The following is a 24235-nucleotide window of genomic DNA, read 5'->3' as shown; positions in this document are numbered from 1 at the left end:
TTCGAACATGCATGGTCTTGGCAACGTTGTTCGCACCCTTGTAATCGGTGCAAATGGCCTTATTCGGAAGGGTCCGTGGTAGTATCCTGACACTCTGGCCTGACCTTATTGCAATTAAGGTGAAGGAGAACTGTATTGGTGGTGGACTTCCAGGGATAAGTACGAGCGCGCCAACGGTGCTGACTTTAGGATTTTGGGCACGCAGGTGCCATTCAATGGCATCATTACCGATCTTGCAGGAATCGTGGCAAGATCCTTTCCGGGTTTGGGATTGGAGTTTCTTTCGCCAAGACTGAACAACCAATGAGGTGGTCGGGATCTGAGCGGAAAATACGCATCTGGATAGCCTTTTCAGCCTCACCCTTCGAGATTTATATTCTCGAAAGGACGTGGACAAAGAACACGCTCAAGATCCCCTCGCCAGCACCGCATGCAGGCGACGTAATGAATCTTAGCATTGTGTCGGCTGTCAGATGCACCACCAGCAAAGCATGAGGCGCGTTGGTTTGTAGCTAAGTTCCCTAGGGCTGTAGGTCTAGATGACTTTATATGGTTGCTGTTTACCTTCGTGATGTTTTCGATTGTTCGCTCAGGTCGATAGCCTCACTTAATGATTATTCAAGGAACTCGTTTCGTAAACAAATGTGCCTGTGCGAGATAGGCAATTAAAGCTTGTTTTTTGACCATCGATGAAAAGGCCTCCATGTCATATTAAAAACATGGATAGAGAGCCTGTTTGATGAATTGTGGCAACTGAGAAGCTAACAGAATAATGGCCAGACTGTATTAGTCTCAAGCGTCCTACTCTCGGCTGCACTAGGAGTTTCCAAAAATTGACAACACTTCCCTTCACAACTACATAGATCATGGAACCGGTGGTTATTGAATCACTGTCAAATCTACTCGAAAGCTTTTGTGCATACATTGCCTGAAACTAGCTATATATTGCTTCTTCGTTTAGAATTCTCAGAGGAAGATGGATGAACAGCAAAGCTAGAACAAGGGCTTCTCATTGGTGCTAAGTCTGATACGGCGTGACAATCAAGCGGTTGCACTCCTCTTCAAATCAGGCGGCAGGAAAGTCTCCTGTCTACGCGGCTCTTTCCGACGAAGAAAATGCAGTTTTAATTGAGTGAATGAGGGATGACACTGGAAGGAAACGGAACAACAGCAAACAAAACCAGACCGCTTGGCCCTGAGCTCAAGACCTTGAGTATATCTCACTGGCTTCTTAGTCAGGCATTAGTCATTACTCCTAGGCATGGTTCGATAGGAACACTCTCGGATTTATGACAGACAACGCCACTTCGACTGAGCGATGGGCATGTATGAGGCACTCTGGGTCAGATGAATTTGACCTTCCAAGCCTATGCACTCTTCAATCAGAATCAGCCATGGGAAGAAGGCTGGTTCAAACCAATCTCCTTTCTCAAAAGGCTCGTGAAATATGACCCGATCTCGAGTCATTAAACTTACTTGATAGCCGGGCCTATATATCCCCCTCTTCTGAAAAGCAGGCAGTTCCGACCAGCGGAATAAAGGAAATGTAAAATCCATATCAGGAGCCGACTTGTGCTAGGAACAATATAAAAATACGTCGAAAAGAGGTATCATTGCATGCTCCAATATGACTTATAAAACTTTTAGATTTCCTCAATTTTTCCTCCCCCCAAGGTCGTCACGCCGGTGCCTCGAGCTGGCCAGGCTTCACGCGCCCGAGCCCATCCTTTCCATAGTAGTCCATGGGATAAACCCCCTTGCCCCAATCATCGCGCACCTCGAGCGCGACCAACGCCTCGTACGGCGTCAATAGCGGCCGCGGGAAGGCGTAGCCCCAGTCGATACTCAACCTCGGGCACGCGACCTGGACCCAACACTCGACGTCGCTCATCATGGCCAGCTTGCCCGGGAAGATCTCGCTCAGGAGCAAGTTCACCCACGAGATGCCGCGGTCCTTGAGCCGCTTCTCGATGAGCCCCATGGTGTGCGGGTTCCCCTGACGGCCGAGCGAGCCCAGAATGAGGCCCCATTTCCCAGCCGTCTTGGCCGTCCGGATCGCAGCCCGCCGCAGGTCCTGCATCTCTTCGTGGCCGTAGGTTTCGCGCGTCAGCTTGCGCGAGTACGGGTCGTAGCGGTATGCCGGCACACTGGGGTTGTGAATCATGATGCTCTCGAGATGGAAGCGGCCGTCGCCGAGGTAAAGGATCATATCGACCTTGTCGTCGTCGCTGAGCTGCGGGCTCGTGCAGCCGAGGATCTCGCCTTTGCTCAGCGGCGCGATCTGCGGGACCAGGACCTTGAAGCCAGCCTTCTCAAGGGTGCCGCGCACGCCGTGGATGGTGGCGTTGAACTGGATGGTGCCGACGACGGCGATGGTCTTGCCCGAGGCGAAGTTGCGCTCGAGCGAAGTTAGAAGGTGGGAGGTGTCGATGCTGATATCGACGAAGACGTAGAGAGTCTTGATCTTGGTCACGTCGACGGGGATGAGGCAGCTGTGGGCATAATGGACGAGGAGGTCGCAGCCCATGGCGCGGGCGGTGTAATCGTCGATGCAGCAGGCGCCGTAGGTGACATCGCCCATGATGAGGGTCTCGATTCCGGGGCAGAACTCGGTGAGGATGTCGGAGATTGTGGTGGCGAAGAGGAGGAGGCCCTCGGGCATCTGCAGGGCGATCTTCTTGGCGCCGGAAGAGCGGATGCGATGGATGGTTTTGGGGATCTCGAAGCTGTAGTTGGAGGGAAGGATGGAGATTGCGGACTTGAGTGCCGGGTCATTGAGGATCTCGGGGGGTACTTGGTTCAGAAGGCGTGGGCCTCTTCTGGGTTGTGCGACTATGAGATGAGAATGAGCATGTGCTGTTCCTTCTCATGTAAGGCATGCGCACTCACCTTGAATAGACTTGCTGTCCTCGATTGACCCGTTGGGACCTCCATTCCTCGCCGCGGCCTCAGCTGCCGTCCTTCTTCCGACGAAACGCTTCTTGGGCTGCTTCAAAACTGGTTGAGTCGCAGCCTCCTCCTGGCGATGAGCCTCTTCAATGTCGGCGGCGATGCCCAGGTCAGTTTGCGCCCGATCCTCCTCCATGGCTCAGACACTTATTCTGCTTTGGAATGTAGGGATCTGCTTCATATAATGTTTGATGCTTTTTGGCAAGAGACTCACATACATACCAAAATACCATCAAGTGAGATCCAGGCTACTTCCAGTGGAGGCTGTCTGCCACACCGTGAGCAAGCGACGGGAGTCTCTTTGAATTGGCCCCGCGATCCGGTGCGGTTGCCCCGCGAAAAATTCAGTTAGAAGAATGAAACGATAAGGTGGTTGGTTAACGGGGTGCATGCGGGTAGTGGGGTAGCCAAATGTGCTCATGCCCATTGGCCGCAGCCCGCATGCGGACCCGCATTTCGGTGAAGCTTTCGGTGAGCTCGTCAGTCTTATAGTCAGCTGAACTCATGAACATAATCTACCACCGAGATATTTGAGGAATCATTATCGATCGGGATGAGTATGGTGTCACTAGGTCCATGCTTTCTCAACTAATAAACTGAGTCAAGTCCGTATGCGTCTAGCCCCTCCGCTGTTATTTGTAGCAATGTTTGGAGAAATGGGTGTCAGTGATCCAGGCCTTCGAAAACATGGTTGTCTTGAGAAAAAAAAAAAAAAAAAAAAAAGGAATATTCGTGTGCCAAGGCTCTCTGGCAACGTGTCGCTATCCGCAAAGAGCATATCTGACAGACACGAGCCAGTGTGAGACGCCAAATGACGGGAGATATTTTGGATATTGCAACAGCATCATTACCCCGCTGCATCCCACCATCAGATAAGGTAAGCGATGAACAGTAAATGGCCAACGGGCCCACCTGTCAACGCAACGGAAGACGCCTCACACTCCTCGTCCGACATCCAACCAAGAACTATGATAGCTTGCATGAAAGATCGTCAACCTTCACACCCTACAGTACTCGAATAATCATCCGAACCGCTTCATCTGCCACGTGGCTAGCGGACTTTCTCCCTCCAGCATCAGTCTAGACGGCCAATCCCTGCCCGAAATTCCCGCCTCCATTCGTCTCTCATCCAAACACATCTTTCAAAGCTCATCTCACCGTATCTTCCAACATGGCGATCGCGGTACGGCTGCCCAACCAAGACCACGTGTCTCTGCAGATTACTTACTGATGGCTCAACTTTGGCGTGACAGGCTGTCGGTCAGATCTGTTCCACGGCGTCTCTGTCCCACAACCTCGAGCAGTGCGTGAGACTCGTCGCCAAGGCCGCCGTTGGTGGTGCCAAAGTACGTTCATGCTCTTCTCGTAAGGGGGCGCCACTTTGAAAGACCTAGCTGGCTCTTTCTTCACCGCACCCATCCCGCTGCAGATGAGACCTGCAATGCACTGCAGCCGAAAGACAAAATGGCTTCATGTCTGCTCCGTTCCACCCCAAAGCGCGGCTGACACCCCGTGGCAGGTCCTCTTCCTCCCCGAAGCCGCAGATTACATCGCCTCGAGCCCCCAAGAATCCCTCTCCCTGGCCCAACCGCAATCCAACTCCCCCTTCGTTCTCGGTCTCCAGGAAGCAGCCAAGGCCCATTCCGTCGCCGTGAACGTCGGCATCCACGTCCCCGTCCCAGCAACCGCCACCGCCACCGCCGCCGCAACAGACGTTCACAAGTCAGCACCAGCCCCAGCCTCGAAACTTCTCAACCGGAGCCTCTGGATCAACGCGGACGGCACCATAAACCAAGCCGCAACCTACGACAAGCTCCACCTCTTCGACTACGGCGCCCTCCGAGAGAGCGCAACGGTCCAAGCCGGCCCCTCTCTGACGGCCCCGTTCCCCACACCCGTCGGCCGCGCCGGCAGCCTCATCTGCTTCGACCTCCGCTTCCCGGAACCGGCCCTAGCCCTGACGCACCCGGGCCCCAAGAGCCCCTTTCTCTCCAACAACGGCGGCGGCGGCCCCGCTCAGGTCTTGCTTTACCCCTCCGCCTTCACCATCCGGACGGGCCAGGCGCACTGGGAGACCCTCCTGCGGGCCCGCGCCATCGAGACGCAGAGCTGGGTCGTCGCCGCGGCGCAGGTGGGCGCGCATAACCCGAAGAGGAGCAGCTACGGGCACAGCATGGTCGTCGACCCATGGGGCCAGGTCAAGCTGGAGCTGGGCGGCGTGGACGCCGAAGGTAGGGCGGAGGAGGGCGCCGAGGGGGCCATTGGCTTCGTTGACGTGGATTTGGAGGAGTGGGCGAAGGTCAGGGAGGGTATGCCGTTGGCCAGACGGATGTGAGTTTTTTTTCCCTCTTTCCCCTCTCTTCTGCCATACGCCATCTTGTTTACACCACCCTCAACTCTCTCATACACGCCCCCTTGAGCCTCAATTTTTTTTTTCTCTCTTTGTAAATGACACGCCCCCTTGCCCCTGGAGGCGCTATCGTTCTTTCTGGGCATTCCCTTCTCCCCCGTTACCTGGGATGCCGGCCCCCATCGTGTACCAGCGGGATGGTTTAGCTGATGACCTGAGAGCAGCGATGTGTACCCTGAAATCTAAAGTGCCCCCCTTGGGGGCGTATGAGCAGTCACATTCTCGGGAAGCAGGGTCAAGCCGGGATTGTAGGTGTATGGTTATTCGCACAGATAAAGAGAGAGACCGGCAAAGGAGACCGCGGGTCTCGGGAAGAAGCCTAGCAAGCCTCGCCGCCGGGGAGAGCGGGAGGGAGAGAAGCACGGGTACGATACGGGCGAACGAGCCTGACAGTCGGTAACACCGCAATGCAAGTCCTTGAGGCTCTTGGTGGGAATGCTGCAGGGATGAGCGTCCCAACTACTCGGCGCGTCTGTGGATATTCTAGAAGGGCAGCCGCAATGTTCCATAGATTGGGTGGGTGGGGGGTTGCCGCCGCGCCCGGTGAAATGATCAATAGGAGGAAGAAAACAAGAGTTCCTGGTACGAAAGGCCGTAAAGGGCTACCTCAGCCTCCACAAGCAAGACCGGGCCCGTGTTTCGCAGGGCAGACAGGAGAGAGAGAGAGACACTCCACCCCGGTGAGACCCTCACCGAGACAACAATCTCCCTTGGGATATAATATTTGAATGGATGGGACCGGTCCCAGCGAAACAGTCAACCTTCTCAGAGGCTAGACCGGGTCCCTTGATGGGCTGGGAGGATCAGTGCATGCCACCGGCAGTTGCCAGACCGAAAGGCCCAATTTCCCATGAATCCTAACGCCGATGTTCCCCGGTGACCCGGTGAGTCAACATCCCAGGATGGATGCTGTCTCCCTGCACTGTGACAGACTGGCTTCCTGGCCTTTTTCAGTGGGTTGTTTCACGTCGTCATGGCCCTAGTCACCGGGGGGGAGAAGGGAAGATGAGCCGTCGGCGGTTTGGGTTGGGTGCGTTCCAGCCCTTTGCCTTTTCGCAGCGGCGGCAGTTAGCTCCTCGGCGATTGGGAGGGGATGGAGGGGGAGACCCGGCCGGGTAGCGTACCGATACTACGTACACCATCCGTACACTAGAGCAAGGGAACCAGAGAACGCACAACGGTTTTGAAATTGGGGGTTGGACGGGCGGTGTGTCTTCTGTCAGTGTGCCTGCCCACATCCGTTTCCAGGTGCTAGGTGCTGAGCCAGGCCTGGCTTGCTCGTCTTGCTCGTGTCGTAGTCACGCTTGGGTAGTTTCGGTCAGGGGTTGGGTGGAAATAGGTACCTATGTCTTCGCGCCGGAGCTGGGACCGTGGATTGGGTTACCTATTTTGCCCAGACACGCGATTTGGCCCATTGGACGTTAGCAAGGGTGATGGTATGTGGTATGTGTCAGCCCCACGGGAGAGAGAAGGTGAAGAAGGGAAAAGAGGGACACGCTAGAAGGAAAATCTGAAATTCGAAATAACATGGTAAAATTAAGAAAGGCAGGAAACGAGATCCGCCTGCTTCAGTTTCCCTCAGCTACCGGGGGGGGAGAGGCGTAGGTATCTACATAGTACGTGGCTCTGTTGGGTTCGTCCAAGTCACCGTGCCATTCTTTCCACGGGCACCCATGCGGAATCCATGCAAAATGGATCCCGGTGGAGACGGAGGTCGCTGACCGGTAATGTTTCCCACTGGATGAGGGCTGACTGGGGACCCGATGGACGGGGTTTAGTGTATGGGCGTATGTCGAGTGAAGAAGAAAAAAAGGGACCTTCTTCCTCCTTCCTTTCTTCTTCCATTCTCCCCTGTGGACCATGGACCGTGGCCCTCGGGCGTTCAAATCATGCCTCTCTCCCCGGGGACCCGGGAACCATGCCCCGGCTACAGTGTCCGCATGCATGACTTGGTGGGGAGAGGGAAGAGAGACGAGAAAGGATTTTGGCAACGGCTGTCATTCAGTTGCGGGGGCCTTTTGTCGGCGGGACATCTCCCTTGACCCTGGTAAGCCTGAGGGAAGCTGGGAACATTGAGCAAAAAAGAATCCCAAACCGCGGCCCTGGGAAATTTGGTGGTTTTGGATATGCAGAACCTTGCCATTCGTAATGGCTCCCTGTGAGATTTTCTGCTTCTGTCGTTTCCCAGCCTCCGGGTTCTGATTAGGCGGTATACTTTGTATACCCGGGGCCAGGGTCTTCACTCACCGAATTGGACCCTCGTCATCTCCATTTAAAGGGACTTCTCGAGGAAAAATCCTGGCAGAAGGCATGGGAAAGAAAATTTCCCAGAGGTTGGGGACGACGCTCATGTACGCCGGGGAACGGAGTGTATCGTACCGGTGAAAAAGTTGATGTAACCGTACCGAACGGCCAAGGGGCGGCGCGGAAGTGGCTGTTGGTGAGAAACACGGGATGAGACGTCGGAAGGATGATCTCTGCTTGTCAAAACATCCAGATCCTCTTGAAGGTACGGATACCTCTGCCCTATCTACGAGTACTGACCTCCCGGTGACGGACGTGGAATGGGCGACGTGGGGGTTTCGCCATCGGAGTTGTCTCCAAAGATATCGAGGAGGCCAGGGTGATATACAGAGAAACAGAGAGATGACGCAGAAGGACCCAACCACTCGGTCGAGAGACGTCGTGTTTCCCGAGGGCATGCATCGATATGCGTCCCCCACTCATCTACGCCTCCTCGCCCCCCCCTTTCCCCCGTTTCGCAAGGCGAAGAGTAGAAGCCAGACGTGGGATGTTGCACGCGTGGGATGTCCAAACCCAAGCGAGCCAGAATACTGGATGAGACTCCTTCTCCCTGGGTTAGAGGATGGGGCGGGGAAAGGGGATTGAATCACGCTGTCTCGTCCTACTGGGCCGTTTCGTTGTGGCGTGTACTCTGCATGGTGGTGTGTCTGCCGCGTGATGTCGAGGGCTCGGTGAGCTGAGTTGTGGTCCAAGGTCTCCGCAAACGGGGAGAAGGGGGCCCGACGTTGCTATGCGCGTGCTGTGCTATGCAATTGCCATGCGCTTTTAATTCGAACAACTGCGCATACGGCAGCGGGCCTGGAAGCGCGCAAGCGCAAACGCAGCCATCTACGGTCGCGGCCGAAGATTGCCTAGGACAGCCAAAAGGGATGGGAATTCGATTGACAAGGCCAATAAACACGTTGGCAGTGTATCGCGGCTGCTGAACGGCTATTTTGCAGCGCCGTGCGGGTAACGCCGTGTTGGTCCGTTTGGTCCGGGACATACCCGGTGTGTCGTAGGAATCCCCAATTTTAGATAACCCGGGGAAGGGTGAGAGGTGCAGCAGCAGACCCGAGTCCGTTCCCAAATTACCGGTAGAGGAGGTTCGCCTACACGTACGTTTGGTGTGTGAGTGCCAAGTGGTTCAATCTCGCGTCTTGCAGACAGCCTATGAGAGAGCCCGAGGATGGGATGAACCTCTCGTTGGTCGAAACCAGACGCAGCATGGGCGTGTTTGCTCCATACGCGTACGTCTGTTGGTCGTCCTTGAGTTTCGGCCGTTGGACGTTGACTGATCGCTGGGTATTGGCCGTTGGTACTCCGTCCGGATACTTGGATGACAGGTTGGTTTGCAGCAACCCGTCAGTTGTCACAATTACCACGGCGCAAAGCCAACAACCAACCAGCGTAATGGAGGCCTTGTGTGCGTTTCCAACCCTCTTGAGAACTCAAGGAGCGTAGACCAAGGGTCTTGCGTTTGCGTATGTGTCGTTGGTGATGAACGCTGCAGGGGAACAAGCGGACAATCCTCGAGCCGAAATCAAGCGAGTCCACCACGCAAACCCATACACAATGAAAAAAACGCCCCGAAAAATCATCCGCCAAGTGAAGACAAGAAATGATTGGATTCCCCCCCCTTTCCAACAGGTGATGTAAAAAAAAAAAAAAAAAAAAGGAGATCGCGACTAGCCCCTATGTCCGCCTCAGAAAGAAAAGGAAACAAAACATCCCCCCTCTTCCATGCATTGCAACTACCGAAATAGGTCAGCACCTTACGCAGGTCGCGCAGTAGTGTGGGTAGGTAGCCTCTCTGCAACCCTTCCCTTCTGTCTTGGGTGAGGGCTGAGTTGAGGTACCTACCTTCCTCAAGGTGTGTCGGTGTGCTGGTGTGGGACCGTTCCTCTCTCACCTGGGACATACCTGGAGCTCGCTGCTCACCGAAAGCCAGCTTTCTTTCGTCCAAAAAAGAAAAGAAAGCGGGTCCACATGTACTGTGTGGTGTGATCACGGTCAATGATAGGTCCGTTTCATCCTTCCCTCCGGCCCACCGCGGGCCACTCCCGAACAAGCAGCAAGAAGAAGGGTCCCAGCGCTTTGGTTCCCGGGACGCCGCCGCTGCATTAGCGCAGTACATTTGCGTAGCCCCCCCTGGCTAAACAAGTCACCAACGCAGTTCAGCTCCAAGCAGCACCAGCCCACACCACCCCCTTTTTTCTTTTCTTTCGCCTTCCAGGATTTCCACAATTCTTTTTTACTTTGGTCCCCAGGGTGGTTGGTGTAAGTGTGTACCTGAAATTTCCCCTTTTTTATCTTTCTCGTCCGCAAAAGTTATCACCCAACTTTTCGGGCAATCTTAGTGCCGACGCCATTCATCAAACCCAAAATTTTGGCCCCTTGCCTGATTGCGCAATAGTGTTGACCAGACTCTGTATCCGTGTGTCTATATTCTGAGCTATCTGTACTTCGGAACTTCCCATGTCGTCGTAAAATCTGCGCAGTCTTCGCTCATGCGATCGCGCCGCACTTCAGTCAGGGCGCGTCGTCGTACTCCCCAAACGCGGCGTCTACTTCTCGTCTCACGCATGACGACAGGTCGGCAGTTCTTGGAGAAGCGTTTCCAATAATAACCAGTCTTTGTCAGATGTACACACATACACGGCATCAACTAGACGTACATAAGCGCATCCGGGAACCCTCGTCTCGGGGCTACGAATATACCCCGTGTGTGCCCCCGCCTCCCCTCCTATCAGATATCTTCCGCACCTCCCAGAAAACTGGTTGGACGACGTACGCGACTCATACAAGAGTGTGTGTTTGTGTGTGAGTGTGAGGAAGAGACACTGATTTGAACTCCAAACCGTCAAATGACACAGGGCCCAGGTGCTGAGCAATCTCTCCTTCGGCCGGGCTACACCCGGGGGACCTATCACCCAACCCTTTTCAGCTCCGCCCGCGGCTTCCAGCTCTCTCGGTTCGTCAAAATTTCGGGGAACCCTACGGCAAATATCCAACGTCGCATCTGTGGCCATCACTACCGCTTCACTAGTTCACATCCCCCTTCCTTTCCTCGTTCTCTTAAGCTCTTCCCAGTCATCCGTCCGGCGCCCGTCCAGTCGGGCCGCAGTCCGGCTCGTAAAATACATCTTCCGCGCGCGGACACACACGCGCGCACACACACACACACACCACGAAAGCCCCAAAGAGAAAGTCCAGAAGAAAGAAGAAGAAGGGGGAGGAAAACAGTATACCCCAAAATAAATTTCGGAGAGACTCCAACCCAATCCAACCCAACATCACATCCAAACGTGTGAGGTCTTGGCGAAGGGGGAAAAAAAAGTAGCAGCACTACCTACTCCGTACGGAAACCTACTATGGTAGGTAAGCTTCCAGAGGCCACATCCCTACGTGCCGAGGTACCATCCATGCAAACCTGCCATGAGGTGCCATCCGAACGAACCCTTTATCCAAACTCGGCGCCAGTCGAGTCCTGAACCATTCATCCATGTACACTACTTGACTACCAAATAACTTGCTTTTACGGATACTTCTTCCTTGAATCCTTCACCTGACTTCTATCTGATTGAACCAATGACCAAAACCCATGTCGATCCGTCTTCCCCGGCTGCGCACACGCACACCACATGCAAACACACAATCTACGACACAGCAGTCGCAGTCAGAAAAAAAGCAATGAGTTGTATCACCATTGCCCAACTGTTTCTTGTGTTACCATAGTCCGAAAGAGGATGGATCCTACACCCCCTTGCCTCTTTTTCTGTCTCTGTCTCTGTCTCTCATATCCCGCTAAATCGATTGACGCTGCAGTGCATAAGCGCCGACCGTCCTCTCTAGTTCTGATCAGACGAAAGGGGGGGCGGCGGCAGCAACGGCGGCCGGGACTGGTTACCTTTCCTTGGTCGAGTCCGCCTGTTCGAGTCGCCGGCAGGCACATACGTGCGAGCAACATCCGTCTTGCTGCTGGCTGGCCACGCACCCGCGGCACACTCGTCCATCGAGTCGGCGCGCGCGTCCGTCGATCATATCGTTTGCATGCCCCGTGATGTGTCGTGCCGCTGCTTGCTTATTATCGCGTTTGCTGCTGCTGCTACTGTCACGACCCTCTCACGCCTTTTCAAATTGTTGTCGTGTCATGTCATGCCAGCCGGTGACTTACTCGACTGAGACCTCTCTACCTTGGCTGAGGTAAGATTCTCGACATGACGATGCGGGTGAACCAAACCCTTCACGTGTTGTCGCTTTCCCCGGACCTAGACCATCCTCCTCAGGTCTCCTCCTTCCTCTCCCGCGTCCCGCATCCGCATCCGCCACCTGCTCCCGATCTTGTCCGCCCCCCCTCCCCCACTCCCCCTCCCATCACCTATCTGATCCTCTAGACTACGTGACTACGCTACCTCTCCCTTTCCTCCCGGCTACACGTCCCGTGTGTGGTGACTGGCTTGACATCATCCTCTCCCTTTGCCCCCTTACGGCTACTGAATGGGGCCCCTGCGCTCAAGTTCCCAACTACTTTTTGCCATTCCGTGCCATGTCGTCACCTCTGCTCCTCCTCCTATTTGAATTACTTGGTTCGATTCAGTCAAAATTCTCAAGCCGAGTCGGGTCGAGTGTGTCGAGTCGCATGGCATCGCAAGGTGGCAAGCAACGCCGTCCTCATATGGTGAGGAATGCTTTCGTCCAACAACCACCCCTGTCTGACTCAGATGCACCCTGCACACACTCACGCACATCTGCCAGATCTGGAATGTCTCTATGTCAGATTGGGCACTCACCATGTCAGGTAAGTCAGTAGGGCTTCAACTCAAACATCGGTGTGCAAAAAAATAAGAAATAAAAATAAAAGTGATGTAATGACTTGAAATGTTTCTTGTGTCGAATTTGGATATCTCCTTTTCCTATGCGCTAGCGCTGTGTAGCTATCTTGGCTCTTATAGATGGCAGTACTATACATATGCAGTCTAAAGAGGGCTAAACCCGCGGGGTATCTTCTTTTGTCAATTCCAGAGTCCAGCCAGGCTCGCTTCGTCCACAGATGGACGATGAAGTGGCCGTGGATCCTCTGGTCTCGAGCACACCATGAGAAAGCAGAGAAAAAAATTGGCGGAGTAATAAAAGTGTAGTGGCAGTAAATCCATCATGGCCATCGCCTTGTTGTTCTGACAAGAGGGAATGAAAAGGTAGGAAAGCGTTGCTGACATATCCTTGGTGCTCCAGCTCAACCAGGACCGCGAGGAAGCTGGTTGTGCGTCAAAGTCAACCAAACCTAGAGAATACAGGGGTAGTTGGTACAAACAAAATGAAAGAAAATCAAAAGTCTATATGCGAATCAGTTCTTTTCCCAGTCCAGTTCCCAGATTTTTTGTAGCCCGTCCCAAAATCGCATTGCCCGAAAGGTGGAAGCAAAAGGAATGAAAAAGGAAAATAGAGATGGTAAAAAGGAAAACAAGCGCCCGAAGCTGCATGTTTCTTGTGCCCGTATCCGACGAGCCCCATGTAAAAAGAAGATTGTCGTCTCACACCCTCGAATTTGACGGTTGAGGCGGCAGCGAGCCATGTGCGTGGAGGATGGTGGTTGCGTTGTCATGCGTTGCTGCCCGACCAAAGTGCCTGTGAAGCACTCACCGACAGTTTGGAATGGATCCGCCGGGGATATTGTCCCGTCGCCGAGTGTCGTATCGTAGGACGTCGAGAGCTCCGATGAGGTAGGTGAGAGCTGACAGGAATCCAAACGTTTCAAAAAAAAAAAATTCCCGTCAAAAGGGCCAAAATCCAAGAAGCCCAGATCCGTCTATGTTGTAACGCCATGCCCATTTTCTTCTTCCTGGTGCAGGTGGGATAGAATGATCCCACAGTGTACACAAAATAAAACCGATGCCACGTCATGAAAACCGTGTAAGGCGTTCCCATCCGCCTTGCTGCTGGGAAGCAAGTTGTGGCTGCGAGCCGATATGTTCTAGTCTTCGACAGGTATGCGTATTAAATGGTGTATGGTAAAATGTTGCGAAAACCGGCCAGGACGTTTGGTTGTACAGACGAGGTGGTACAGGTGGAAATAGACGGCCAGTATTAGTAGAGTCGTAGAGGAAAAGTGTGGGTTGAGTGTGCATGATCGAACAAGACACGCGGTAGCGGAGAGTAAGGGGGTGGGTTTGGATCCCCTCGAGCTCGCGTGGAAAATCATCGCGTTGGCCTGAGCCCGCGGACCAGTTGAGATGTGGAATTCGTCGCATCGTGCTCATGGCACGTCAATCGCGCATCGCTCACCAGAAAATCAGTGAGACGCTGATTTATCGAGGCTTGGGGCGAGGAGGAGGCTTGGGCACTCCAGTCGTGTCGTAGGCACCACGGCCCATATTGGAGGCGCTGGTAATTTCTCTGACAACCATTTTGAATGTTGCAAGTGCTTGCAAAGGCGAGAATGTATTGGATTTGAGGGTCTTTTGAATTGCTTGTTAGCCATGATTCGATCAAATCTCTCGGGGACAACGAGGACAGAGCGTCAACTTTATACAAGCCAGACGCGACATGACGGTGAAGATGCCACAGGGTAGGCCGGTGTAGGACATGGGAGTATGCGCACAAGGTGTAATAAATTGGCTAGTGGATGCCGTTGCTGCAACTCTGACTCACAATTTAGAACGTCGTAGTGCGACGTGTTGGAAAGCGGCCTTGAAGACTTGGGTGCAAGTGTCTTCAGGAGATGGGATTGGTGAGACTGGACGGGGGTGAAGAGGCGGTGATGATGCAAGGAGGCCTGGGTATGTTGCCAAATTGGGCGTCACCAATGCTGCTCGGTTGTTTCGCAGAAATAGGAGCAGCTGAAGCAAAACAGGCGGACCGGAGGAAGCGAGGGAGTGTATTATCGGCACCGTTGCATGTGGATGGCTCGAGCAGGATGGGCTTTGCGCAGTCGCAAACGGGGGAAGCCTTTTTTGTCGTGTTATTGGTGAGCCGTCGGGGTTTGGTTGGGGCTTGGTCGGATGTCGGAGACGGTGGTTGCGCAGGTCTTGGAAAGTCGCTTCTCAATGGGGAATTCTCTTGTGATTTTGTGATATTATTTGACTTGCTTCGGGATCCGGTCTTGGATTGATGGCCCCCTGTTCCGATTTCTCTCTGTGAAGCGCGGGTCGCGGAGAGTATTGCCAGCTGTGGTAGGCGTGTAAGGTGAGGATGGCTTGCTGCAGGTTCTCTAGCTAGTGAGCTGAGAAACAGGCAGTTCTGCTGGTGGGCCGCGCGCGAACGGCGTTTTTTTGGGGGGGAGTGTTGGCAACGTTGGTGGTCAAGGGACTGCGGTGAGCTTGCAGGAGAAAAGGGGGGCGCGCGCGTGTGTGTGTAAGAGAGAGGGAGAGAGCGCAAGACTGAGTAGAGCGCTGCTGGTGCTGGTGCTGGTTTGAAGCTTGGCAAGCTAGTGGATGCTGGCAGGAAGCGCAGAAAGATGTAGAAGATGTCGAGAGATCGGGGCGATGCGCCGTTGAGGAGGAGAGAGGATAGGATCAAGAGGGAGAGAGTTAAGTGAGGATAGGAACTCAGAAGAAGGGGAGCAGGAGATGACGGATGGGAGGGAGGTGATTAAGAAGTCTTTCTCTTATTCCAGACGCCCCGACCGAGAATGGGAAATTTTTTCTTGTTCGCAATGGAAAGTAGGTAATGTAATGTCAGGGCGGGAGCGCAGGGAAGGGGGCCATGGGCTACTGGACTGGAACCATGTAAGGCACGGTGAGGTAAGGCCAGGCAAGGTACCTTTCCTTCGGGGCCGTCTGTTCAGGACTGGTCTGGTTCTGGTCTGGTAATGTTCCTCAGGTTTGGTGGTTCCTTTTTTTCCACCAAAAAATTAAAGGGCAAAAAAAAGGGAACCAAGGGAAGGGATGGATGGGGGACCAGCATCTGTTGCTGCCGCTGCCCATCCTGCAGCTGGAAACCACACCCTCCCCCTCCCCGGCCGAGACGGCTAAGTCACTGGCAAGGTACCGTGGTTCCCACACCCCAGTCCCCAGTCCCCAGGCCCCTTCATGTTGTCCAGGGGCGACGGGGGGAGGGGGAGGATCATGGATGAGAAAGGAGGTAGGGGGAGTGTGGCATTAGCTAACCACGCCAGGCCCTGGCTTCCTCGCAAGATGCCCGTCCCATGCCACGCCACGCCATGCCATGCCATGCCTATGCCAGGTACCCGCACCGGGCCCCAGAGTGAAGAGGCGTTTTGGGTACCTACCCAACTTTAGCTACCCGTACGTAGCGTTTTTTGTGCCTGCATACCTTACCTGCCACCCTGCCTACGTACATAGTAGTAGGTACCTATCTGGCGCCTCTCAAAGATGAGCAGTGAAAACACATCAGACAAGCCAAACGGGAATCCTTGCTCCATGCCGATATTTGGGTACGCATGGATCATCTTGACTGCCCGGAACACAGCAAAGGACGCCAGCCATCGTTGTTTAGAAGCAGCTACCTTAGTTGCTCACCTCACATCCATCTCCGTAGGCTGTCGGGGAGCTCCTGGAACTGCACCAGTCGAGACTAGAGCCATGCCGTGGCTTCGCGCCGATGGACCGTGGTGCGCAAGCTTGGTGTGGCAGCAGAGAGTCAGGGCCTTCGTCTCTTTTTGGCTTCAGGGCGAGGGCGACTGAAATGGTGGAATACCTTACCGTAGCGTGGCCAACTTGAGGCGAGGTGAAGCAGCTTGTATCGTGCTTACCTTACTTTCTGTGGCATATTTTCAGGTCCGAGTGTCTGTCTGTCCCCTAAGGTACTCGTCTCGCCCCCAGTCCACACAGTTAGTCGCTGATCCTACTTCGCGCCGCTGGTCACTCGCCGTTGGGGCCCAATCAGCATGGTTGACCGTTGGCGCGATTCGTGGAAACTTCAGTGGCGACGCAGCCAAAATCGCGGCCTTGGGAAAGGAAAGAATAGAAAAGAATAAGAAGAAGAAAGGAAAAAAGATGACAAGGGGGGAAAAGCCAATGCGCAATTGCAAAAGAGCCTGCGATGACTGATTCTCGGTACATTGCGCTGGTTCACTCAAGGATCAGAAAGACTGTAGGGGCTCCTCACGCCGCAGGGCACTTGCACCGCGTCGCCGGTACGCTGCGTACGGAGTATATGAGGTATCTTAACCATAAGAGAGCATCCGCACTGGATTTGAATCAGATCCATCCACTTGGGGCAGGCAGAACAGCGAGTAAGGTAACCACTGTCCCACACGAGTGAACGCCGAGCAAAGGATAGCTCTGAAATCGGACATGGGGAAGGGAGAAGAGAAAGATACTGTACATTGCTGCCCCGTACTGGGCGGCAGTGAGGTCAGGTATCCACTGGTATAATGCTGAGGTTCCTTCTGCCGTGCCGATACGTATCGCTCCATCCTCACCTTACCTACCTTACATTAGGCTCACCGGAACACCTCGAATCCATCCCCGTCTCCATCTTTGCTAGCAGCTTGCGGCTTCCCCTTCTACTCGTCTCCTGCTGCACACTGCACTCTGCACTGACGGTTGTCGCCCCTACTGGGATCCTCCTGAGAGACCATGGAGAACAGGGGTTGTTGGCCTTCAGGGGTGCACCCTATCCGACCAATTCATCCATCCATCCTTCCACACATGAATGGTGATGGAGGACTAAAGACGAGGTTGCCATGCTACTGATTGTTGTCTCTTGTGTGTGTCCCTCCCATGCCTCCCTCCCTCCTTGCCTGCCTCCCGCAGTGCACCTCTCCCATGCTTCCACTCCCACCTCAAGAACCTTCACCCAGACATAGCGGCTCGAGAGAACCCTTGTTCTCATCGCTGCCGACCTGTCATACTGCCGTGGCCCTTAGCCCATGTGTTCGCTGCAACCTGATTCAAAACGCTGCTGTCGCACGCTTTATGAAAGACTCTCGGTTGAGTGAGTCGCGTCCCTAATTAGCTCCGCACTCACGGCTCAGCTCAGCTTGGGTGTGTGTGTGTGTGTGTGTGTGTGAGTGCACAGCATTTATCGGAGCCGGGGCTGCGGTAATTAAAAATAGCTGCTGGCCATGCTTCATGTCATGTTAGTTGGAGGGGGAAATGGCATTGAGAAGGAAGAAAAAACAAGGGGAAAGAATAGAGAGCCTCGATGCTTTTGCAAGCTCGGTCCCCGATATCCCTTCGCACAAAGTGAACCGTTTGCCAAACCTGCTGCACACCCTCACCTTTGCTTTCTCGTCTCTTCTCCCGCCCATCCTTGCTTATTTTTGCAAGGCTGTGCCGTCTTTGCATTCTGATGAGAGCTGCATGTCCCGTCTGACTCTCACGACTCGGGCTGGTATGGGCTTTAGCAGCGGGCCAAACCGAAGCAGCAATGCGAACGAAGAGTCGCATCAAACGGAGGTATCCATGCCGATGGTTCTCGGTGATTACCACTTTGTGTGTCGCGTTCCCTGCGATGCCTTCGTCGGACAGGCATGGCCGGGCCCAGCCTGACAGCGCCGATATGCTATTGTCCAAGTGTAACTGTCCAACTCAAGATAGTGAGAGTACAGCACATTGCCTCGTACATTCCATCCCTTGGTTCCTCGAGCAGCTTTGGCGGGCGCCCGGCGACGACGAGCCGGACGTGTCACTCTCCTCCCTGCCGTGCTCCTCATTTCGGAGGGGGAATGGTGACACCGATCCGTTGCCCATCGTCACGCCTCTTCATGCCGTCGAGCCCGTGCCCCCTCGGTGAGCACCATCATCCCCACGCACTCGGCTTGCCAGGTTGCTCATCCTCGCTGCTCCTGTTGCTTCTTCTGCTTGCAACATCCCCGTCGCTCCCCTTCAAAATTTTCTTTCGAGCCGCCATTCAAGGAGCAACAAAACAATTTGAGGGCATGTTCACTTCGAGTCGGGCACGTTCCGTCTGCTGATCCATAGTTGTTGTCGTCTGTAAAGCCTTCATTTGCTTCTTCTGTGCGGAAGTGTTGCTAGAAGGCCGAACACGAGGGTGGGCCGCAGAAATGGCCTATGTTGTCTGAGCATTGGAATTGTCCCGTTGGACAAAACACCTTGAGAGGCGGCCAGATCCAACAAATTCGGTCAATAACCAACCCATGGCATGCAACCAGCCAACTCTCCGTCGTTGCTGAGGCTAGTGTGCGACCTATCCGTCGTGCATCGCGATGAGCCACAGTATCTGATACTTCGTTCCCATCCTGGATCGGTGCTCGCAATACCATCCTGTGTGTTTGGTCCACGTTTTGCACCCTACCAGAGCCTTTTACACGCGTCCCATTTGGTTAGTTTGTGGGAACCAGATCAATGGTTCTGTCATATTCACGCATCCTGTAAACTCCGTGCCACTCCAAAATTAGAAGGTTCTGCGCATGGTGGCGCACTCGGGAACAGAGACAAGACAACCGCTGTCAGTAAACCGACCGTCTCCCGCGGTGCAGTGTAATCTTGAATCTGCAGGATCCAGAAAAGTTTAATCATGTGTCGTCATCATCGCGAAACACGAACTCAATATCTTGCGATATAAAGGAATTATTGACGGCGGCTCGGAACTCTCCTCCAAACTTTTCGAAGCTGCCGCGGAAGGACGGCTGGACGGGTAGCCCCCGGTCAGCAGTACACGGGCGATACGGGACTTGCCAATGTTTCTTGGACTTTACGCTGCTGCGCACCAGCATATCAACGGATGGCAACTGGCATGCGGTCCCTGATCCGCTGAGCCAAGACATTCATCAACTTCCTGAGTCGTGAGAAAGTTGACGGTACGCCCGTCTCAACGCGTGCCTTCCTGTCTCTTCTGACTAGATAGGCGACGGGTAGTCCGTTCCGGTGCCGGGCGGCTATAGAAGTGCGAGCATGAGCTTCTGCCACAAAGCGATGCGAGGATTTTCGTCAGTCCTCATATCCGCAAATCTCTAGTATCCGGAGAATCGGCCACTGATGTTGAATTGAGAGATCGTGAGGTGAGGTTATCGGCCCCCCTGTAAGCCAGTGTACTGGAGGCCCCAAGGTGGTTGAGCACATCATCTGAACTCTTTGGGCTCGGCTTGTCTACACTTTGAAACTCAGTCGATGATTCCGATTGTTAGTCTTTTTCTCCTTGGAACTGAGGCGGTTTTCAGGGACGTGGGATTCAAGACGGGATGAGCAGGGTGTGGATTGGTGACGATCTTTTATCTTTCTGACGCCTCTATACGGTGCGTTCTCGACCATCCTCCCGAAGCAAAAACAAGAATCTTAATGTCTTCATGATTGAGATGATCGCTAGGTGGGTATAATGGCGAATTTAGGCCAGTGACCTTCCGTGTCTGTCACCTCCGAGGAGGAGGTGAGCATCACGTCAGGGAGATCCGCGGCGGATTACTCACTAGTCTATCCCACCGCGAAGCCCCTAAGACGAAGATCAGTCCGCGGTAAGACTGTTTCACCTAGCAGCGATCGCCACGGCCTCTGTTCTCAATATGGCATGTAACAGACTTGCTGACGAGCCACTAAACATTGACCGCTCGCCAAAAGGAGACAAGCAGGCGGCGGAATTCAGTGGTTGCATGAGGCAAGCAGATCGCTCCCGTCCGCTCGCGCAGCCCACGTTATCAACTAATCGATGTGGCACACCAGTCTGAAAATTTGCAGAGGCACTGAGTATCTGGCAACTTGTTCGGCGATAAGCAAACAAGACACATTCGCTTCCTCTTGCTGATTGCTTGCTGTTTGCGCCTATCCCTCGCGCCCTGAAAAGGCTCCACTCTGGCTGCTTGGATGTTGTGGTATTCTGTCGCCTTCAGCATAATTGAAACTGATGCGGCGATGCATTTGTGAGCGTTGCATGGGTTGACCGCAGTGGTGGAGAGCTTTGTCGCTGGAAACACGTTTCCCATCTCATCTCGAATTCGCAGCGATTGTGCGCGCAAACCGGCGATCTCCCTGTCACCGAGGATCGTTGCAGGAGAGAGTGAGGTAAGGTAGCGGCGGGGTCCCCAGTACTGCAGTCTCGCATGCCAAGTGAGTCGTTTGGTTGGCGGTGGCCTGCACGATCACCTCTGTGGTTGCTAGAGGCCCAAAAACGACAGAGGAGCAAACCTACTGTTTAAGGCGGGTCTGGCTTGCTGGTTAACGAACGGCAGCCGCAAACAACCATGTTTTCACGGAAGACAAGGTCCAACTACGTTCGTCGGCTTTGTTTTGTCTCGTCTCGGTAACTATATCGCGTAGCGTTGCGTCTCCATTTGCTCGAAATAGGCGGGCGAGACAGCTTTCCCGTCAATCATTCCGGAACCATACAGATGTCGCCCTTCTCTGTATTCGTAGCCGCTAATATTGCGCTGCGGTCTTTTGTTCGCGTACCCAGTCCCGTCCGTGTCGCTTGGCCAAGGCTCCCCTGTCTGACGGCGGATTCAGGGACCTTTGTTCGCCTCTGGGTCTCGGTGACAGGGGACCTGGGCACTGTCCTTCCAGTGAACCTCTATCCGTACTGCATCGAAGCCTTCCAGAAGCTGTGGAAACATGGAAGCTTAAGGTAAGGTAGTTTTGGAAGCCCTGCGGCAGCCCTCGGGAACTGGCTCAGTAGAGGAAACCCGCCGTTAAGGACGAAAGCCCCCTGGTAGACGGGTGGGTAAGTGCCTCCACCCATGTAATAAGTCCACTGGCTCCTATGTAGCGCGATACTTTGCACCGTGTTGGCTTTTCCCCGGAACGAGTGATTGCACTGTAGTTTCAGGGATCCTCGTGGGATCGTAGCCCAGCCTCTTGGAGCTCTTAATAATGGGCCCTTGTGGCTGGTTGTTGCTGTGGCCCAAGACGCCTTGTCGATGGCCTTGAGGATAGATATCCGGGCATCTGGTTCTGGGGGGTAGGAGACTGCAGCCAAGAGCAAAATGTTGATTGTCCGGTGGGTTTGGTCTGGGATAAATCAGCGTTTGCTGGGAGACAGGCTTGATTAAGCTGGGCCGCTCCTAGTTTCCGGTACTGAACGAAACAGCCGTATCCGTACGGATACCTACAATTCGCGACTCGACGAGTTCTTGTGGATGGGGGTTTGCCATAGGTGGAGGAACCTGCCGCGGGTGCGCCGCAGGACGATGTCATGGCACACGTGTCCAGAGAAGACGAGGTACGTACTGCCCCGTTGCTCCCGTTCCGCCCAAAGCAAGGTACGTATTGCCAAAATTGTTGGCACCGCCGTTCCTGCATTAGCCCATTCGCCGGCTTGGGTCTGCTGGAGAAATATGCGATGAAACAGGGGTGAAATTGTGACCCTCCTCGGTTGCATACCGAGGAACCGGTCGTCCATCATCAAGAAGCTCATCCTTCCGCCCCCTTTTCGGGAGGCTAATTGCCGTTCGACGTGAGCTGCTGGCTGCCAAATGCTCTGGTCGCGAAAACCGTCTCGATGCCCTATAGACTGGTGCCTTCCTATTATTCACTGCCCGCGTGCTGACAACGCCCGGTGATGCTCGTATGCTCGAAGGTGCAAGCCCCGTTGCATTCGATGGCAATCGTCTGACGTTTGTGGCAAAAGAGGGCGCCTTGCTGGCCGGTCGAATGGTAGGTAATCGTACTCCGAGTTCTGGTCAGGTTGCACCCTGTCAAAGCCCAACCCAACGGTGAGGACCTGCCACCACTTCGGCTAGCTCCACCGAGCCATGTGCAACGCGCCTCCGTCTACAATCCCGCACGCTGGGCCGGCGGATGAAGCCGTGATCCTTTGTGTCCACCTTTTGTGGCTTGCGATCCCACGACCAGCCGCAGACGCCGACTCACGGTGACCAAGCCGGAGTGAGTTCCAATGCTCAAGAACCTTGGAGACAAGGCTTTCGTTGCCGGGCATTTGGCACCAACGGAAAATTGAGGAAAACGGCCCTTTTGGCGACCCTAGCCATGTTGGTATGTTGACAGGGTTTGTAGGAAGTTTGAACTTCATGACTGGGCCGGGTTTTGGTTGGTGCCACGTTTGGTGAAGAGACTCTATGAAGCCTTCCCCGGAGCTGGTTCCGACCAATTGCCCGCCGCGTGGATCTCTCTTCAACGGGGCCAGCGCCACGTACTGTACATTAGTCATAATGTAGCCGCCGAGATTGAGCTATCGGTGAAGGTTGCTCCTGATTTTCATGAAAACCATATTGAGTTCAAGCTTCACAATAACCCGAAGGCGTCGGGTCGGCGCAGGCCCCCCAGTCATGTTGAGGGGGTTACGGAGATCCCGTCTCGATCAGCCGGTGAAGACCTCGTATACTAAGGGACACCGAGACTACAGTGGATATTGATAGCGGATCGAATTGACTGTTGGAAATTTGACCTCCAAATCCCCACGACGGCTTTCTCGGTGAGCAAGACCGCAATCTAGCTCTAGCCCAGCGAGGAGACAGAGTCGCAGCTGCCCAGAAAGCTCTGGCGCGCCAGTGACTGCGGCCGGGCGGCCCGTGGCAGCAGCGCAAGATCATCACAAATGATGCGCCATATTAATGTATCCGTACATGCCGTCGCTCAACGCAGATGCTGGTGATCTGCCTCTGACTTGTTCGCAGCATGCTAGAGAGGCGGAAAACTCCTCTGCTGATGTCCATAGTAGTGTATTGCATATCCGTACGGATAGTCTCCATATGACCATAGGGGCCATGAACCCACCTAGTTGCGATCATGGTTTCTGGAAGGGTTCCAGAACCTTTCTGCTAGGGCAAACGGAAAGAGTTCGAAGCGACAGGTCATGACTCAGCCCTGTTGTTTGAGCTTGCTGCGAAGGTCGTTATCCGTGTCCGTCCATGGATACTCTGTAGCGTTGTTGGGTAGCATAGTCCGCACAGACCATCCGGCATTTTGGAAGTCTCGACCCGGCTGATTGCGACTGGTCCAGGTTGATGAGGATGTTCGGGGACGAAGTCTATAGCGAGTCAGAGCGGGCACCTACCTGCTGTGGCCGGGAGCGAGGGAACGTTTCCTCGCGTGGCTGGTTCGGCCGCATTGGCAAGGTTGGGTATCCGTAATTGTTCCATTGAAGACTTGCGGTGACAGTCTTGTATCCTTGACAATTCGGAGAGATCCATCATCCATTATCCATGATGCGCTTGCTCGTCTGGAGTGTCGAAGTCAGACGGGGTGTAGGGCTTGGGATTCAGCAATCAAAGTCAACAACAAGCCATTTGCTTGCTGAGCTTGCTTGCCAAGTGGCTGGTTGGTGCTAGCCGTGCTAGCTATGGGCTGTCACAAAGGTGCCGCTCAAACCTTGTCGAGGATGGAATGAGACGGAGGGTTGGGGATTGCCCTCGTGGCACCGGGGAAGGTCTTCCGCCTGGTGTGCGCGGGAGTCTGCCGGTGAGGGATCCATCAGAAGCGGTGCGTGACGATACGGTTTGGTGTGGAACCAGAAGCAGCAGCTGTGACCATGACCATGTGGTGACAGCGTTGCAGTGGTGATTGTCGTGTTGGCCCTTGGGAGCCCTGAGCGGAAGCGTATGCAATTTTAAAAAATTTCTCGTTTTTTTATGACAATAACCCGGGAATCCTCAAGCTCAGACGACAGGCCGAACTTTGGCAGCTGGGTCACTAGGTCACTGGGTCACTGGGTGTGTTGGTGGTGGAGCAGGCCCTCGTTTGCGTCACACCCCCGTCCCAAAATTGTTCGCTTGTTCTT

General features: G+C 54.2%; 7 protein-coding genes across 7 annotated transcripts; 2 read left to right on the top strand and 5 right to left on the bottom strand.

Moving 5' to 3' along the window:
* Window positions 1–1678: 1678 nt before the first annotated feature.
* CORC01_07689 (diphthamide biosynthesis protein 1) lies at window positions 1679–3085 on the bottom strand (the record flags this gene model as incomplete). The annotated part of the gene is made up of 2 exons (XM_022619324.1): window positions 1679–2832; window positions 2890–3085. 2 exons carry the CDS (start codon window positions 3083–3085, stop codon window positions 1679–1681), a joined length of 1350 nt encoding a protein of 449 aa, XP_022474236.1.
* Window positions 3086–4120: 1035 nt separating this feature from the next.
* Window positions 4121–5284, top strand: CORC01_07688 (carbon-nitrogen hydrolase; the record flags this gene model as incomplete). Its single annotated transcript, XM_022619323.1, has 3 exons — window positions 4121–4132; window positions 4203–4295; window positions 4469–5284. The coding sequence occupies 3 exons, from the start codon at window positions 4121–4123 to the stop codon at window positions 5282–5284; spliced, it is 921 nt and encodes a 306-aa protein (XP_022474235.1).
* A 1643-nt stretch (window positions 5285–6927) lies between these two features.
* Window positions 6928–7305, bottom strand: CORC01_07687 (uncharacterized protein; the record flags this gene model as incomplete). Its single annotated transcript, XM_022619322.1, has 1 exon — window positions 6928–7305. One exon carries the CDS (start codon window positions 7303–7305, stop codon window positions 6928–6930), a length of 378 nt encoding a protein of 125 aa, XP_022474234.1.
* A 5352-nt stretch (window positions 7306–12657) lies between these two features.
* On the bottom strand, window positions 12658–12861 carry CORC01_07686 (uncharacterized protein; the record flags this gene model as incomplete). Its single annotated transcript, XM_022619321.1, has 1 exon — window positions 12658–12861. The coding sequence occupies one exon, from the start codon at window positions 12859–12861 to the stop codon at window positions 12658–12660; it is 204 nt and encodes a 67-aa protein (XP_022474233.1).
* Window positions 12862–12989: 128 nt separating this feature from the next.
* CORC01_07685 (uncharacterized protein) lies at window positions 12990–13247 on the bottom strand (the record flags this gene model as incomplete). The annotated part of the gene is made up of 1 exon (XM_022619320.1): window positions 12990–13247. One exon carries the CDS (start codon window positions 13245–13247, stop codon window positions 12990–12992), a length of 258 nt encoding a protein of 85 aa, XP_022474232.1.
* Window positions 13248–13950: 703 nt separating this feature from the next.
* Window positions 13951–16052, bottom strand: CORC01_07684 (uncharacterized protein; the record flags this gene model as incomplete). Its single annotated transcript, XM_022619319.1, has 2 exons — window positions 13951–14100; window positions 15942–16052. 2 exons carry the CDS (start codon window positions 16050–16052, stop codon window positions 13951–13953), a joined length of 261 nt encoding a protein of 86 aa, XP_022474231.1.
* Window positions 16053–17328: 1276 nt separating this feature from the next.
* On the top strand, window positions 17329–17653 carry CORC01_07683 (uncharacterized protein; the record flags this gene model as incomplete). Its single annotated transcript, XM_022619318.1, has 2 exons — window positions 17329–17538; window positions 17588–17653. The coding sequence occupies 2 exons, from the start codon at window positions 17329–17331 to the stop codon at window positions 17651–17653; spliced, it is 276 nt and encodes a 91-aa protein (XP_022474230.1).
* Between the last annotated feature and the right edge of the window lie 6582 nt (window positions 17654–24235).

The sequence above is a fragment of the Colletotrichum orchidophilum genome, assembly GCF_001831195.1.
Source record: "Colletotrichum orchidophilum strain IMI 309357 chromosome Unknown Scaffold_62.1, whole genome shotgun sequence".
NCBI classification, from domain to species: Eukaryota; Fungi; Ascomycota; class Sordariomycetes; order Glomerellales; family Glomerellaceae; genus Colletotrichum; species Colletotrichum orchidophilum.
The sequence above is the reverse complement of the archived record's forward strand: the minus strand, read 5'-3'. Positions and strand labels throughout refer to the sequence as shown.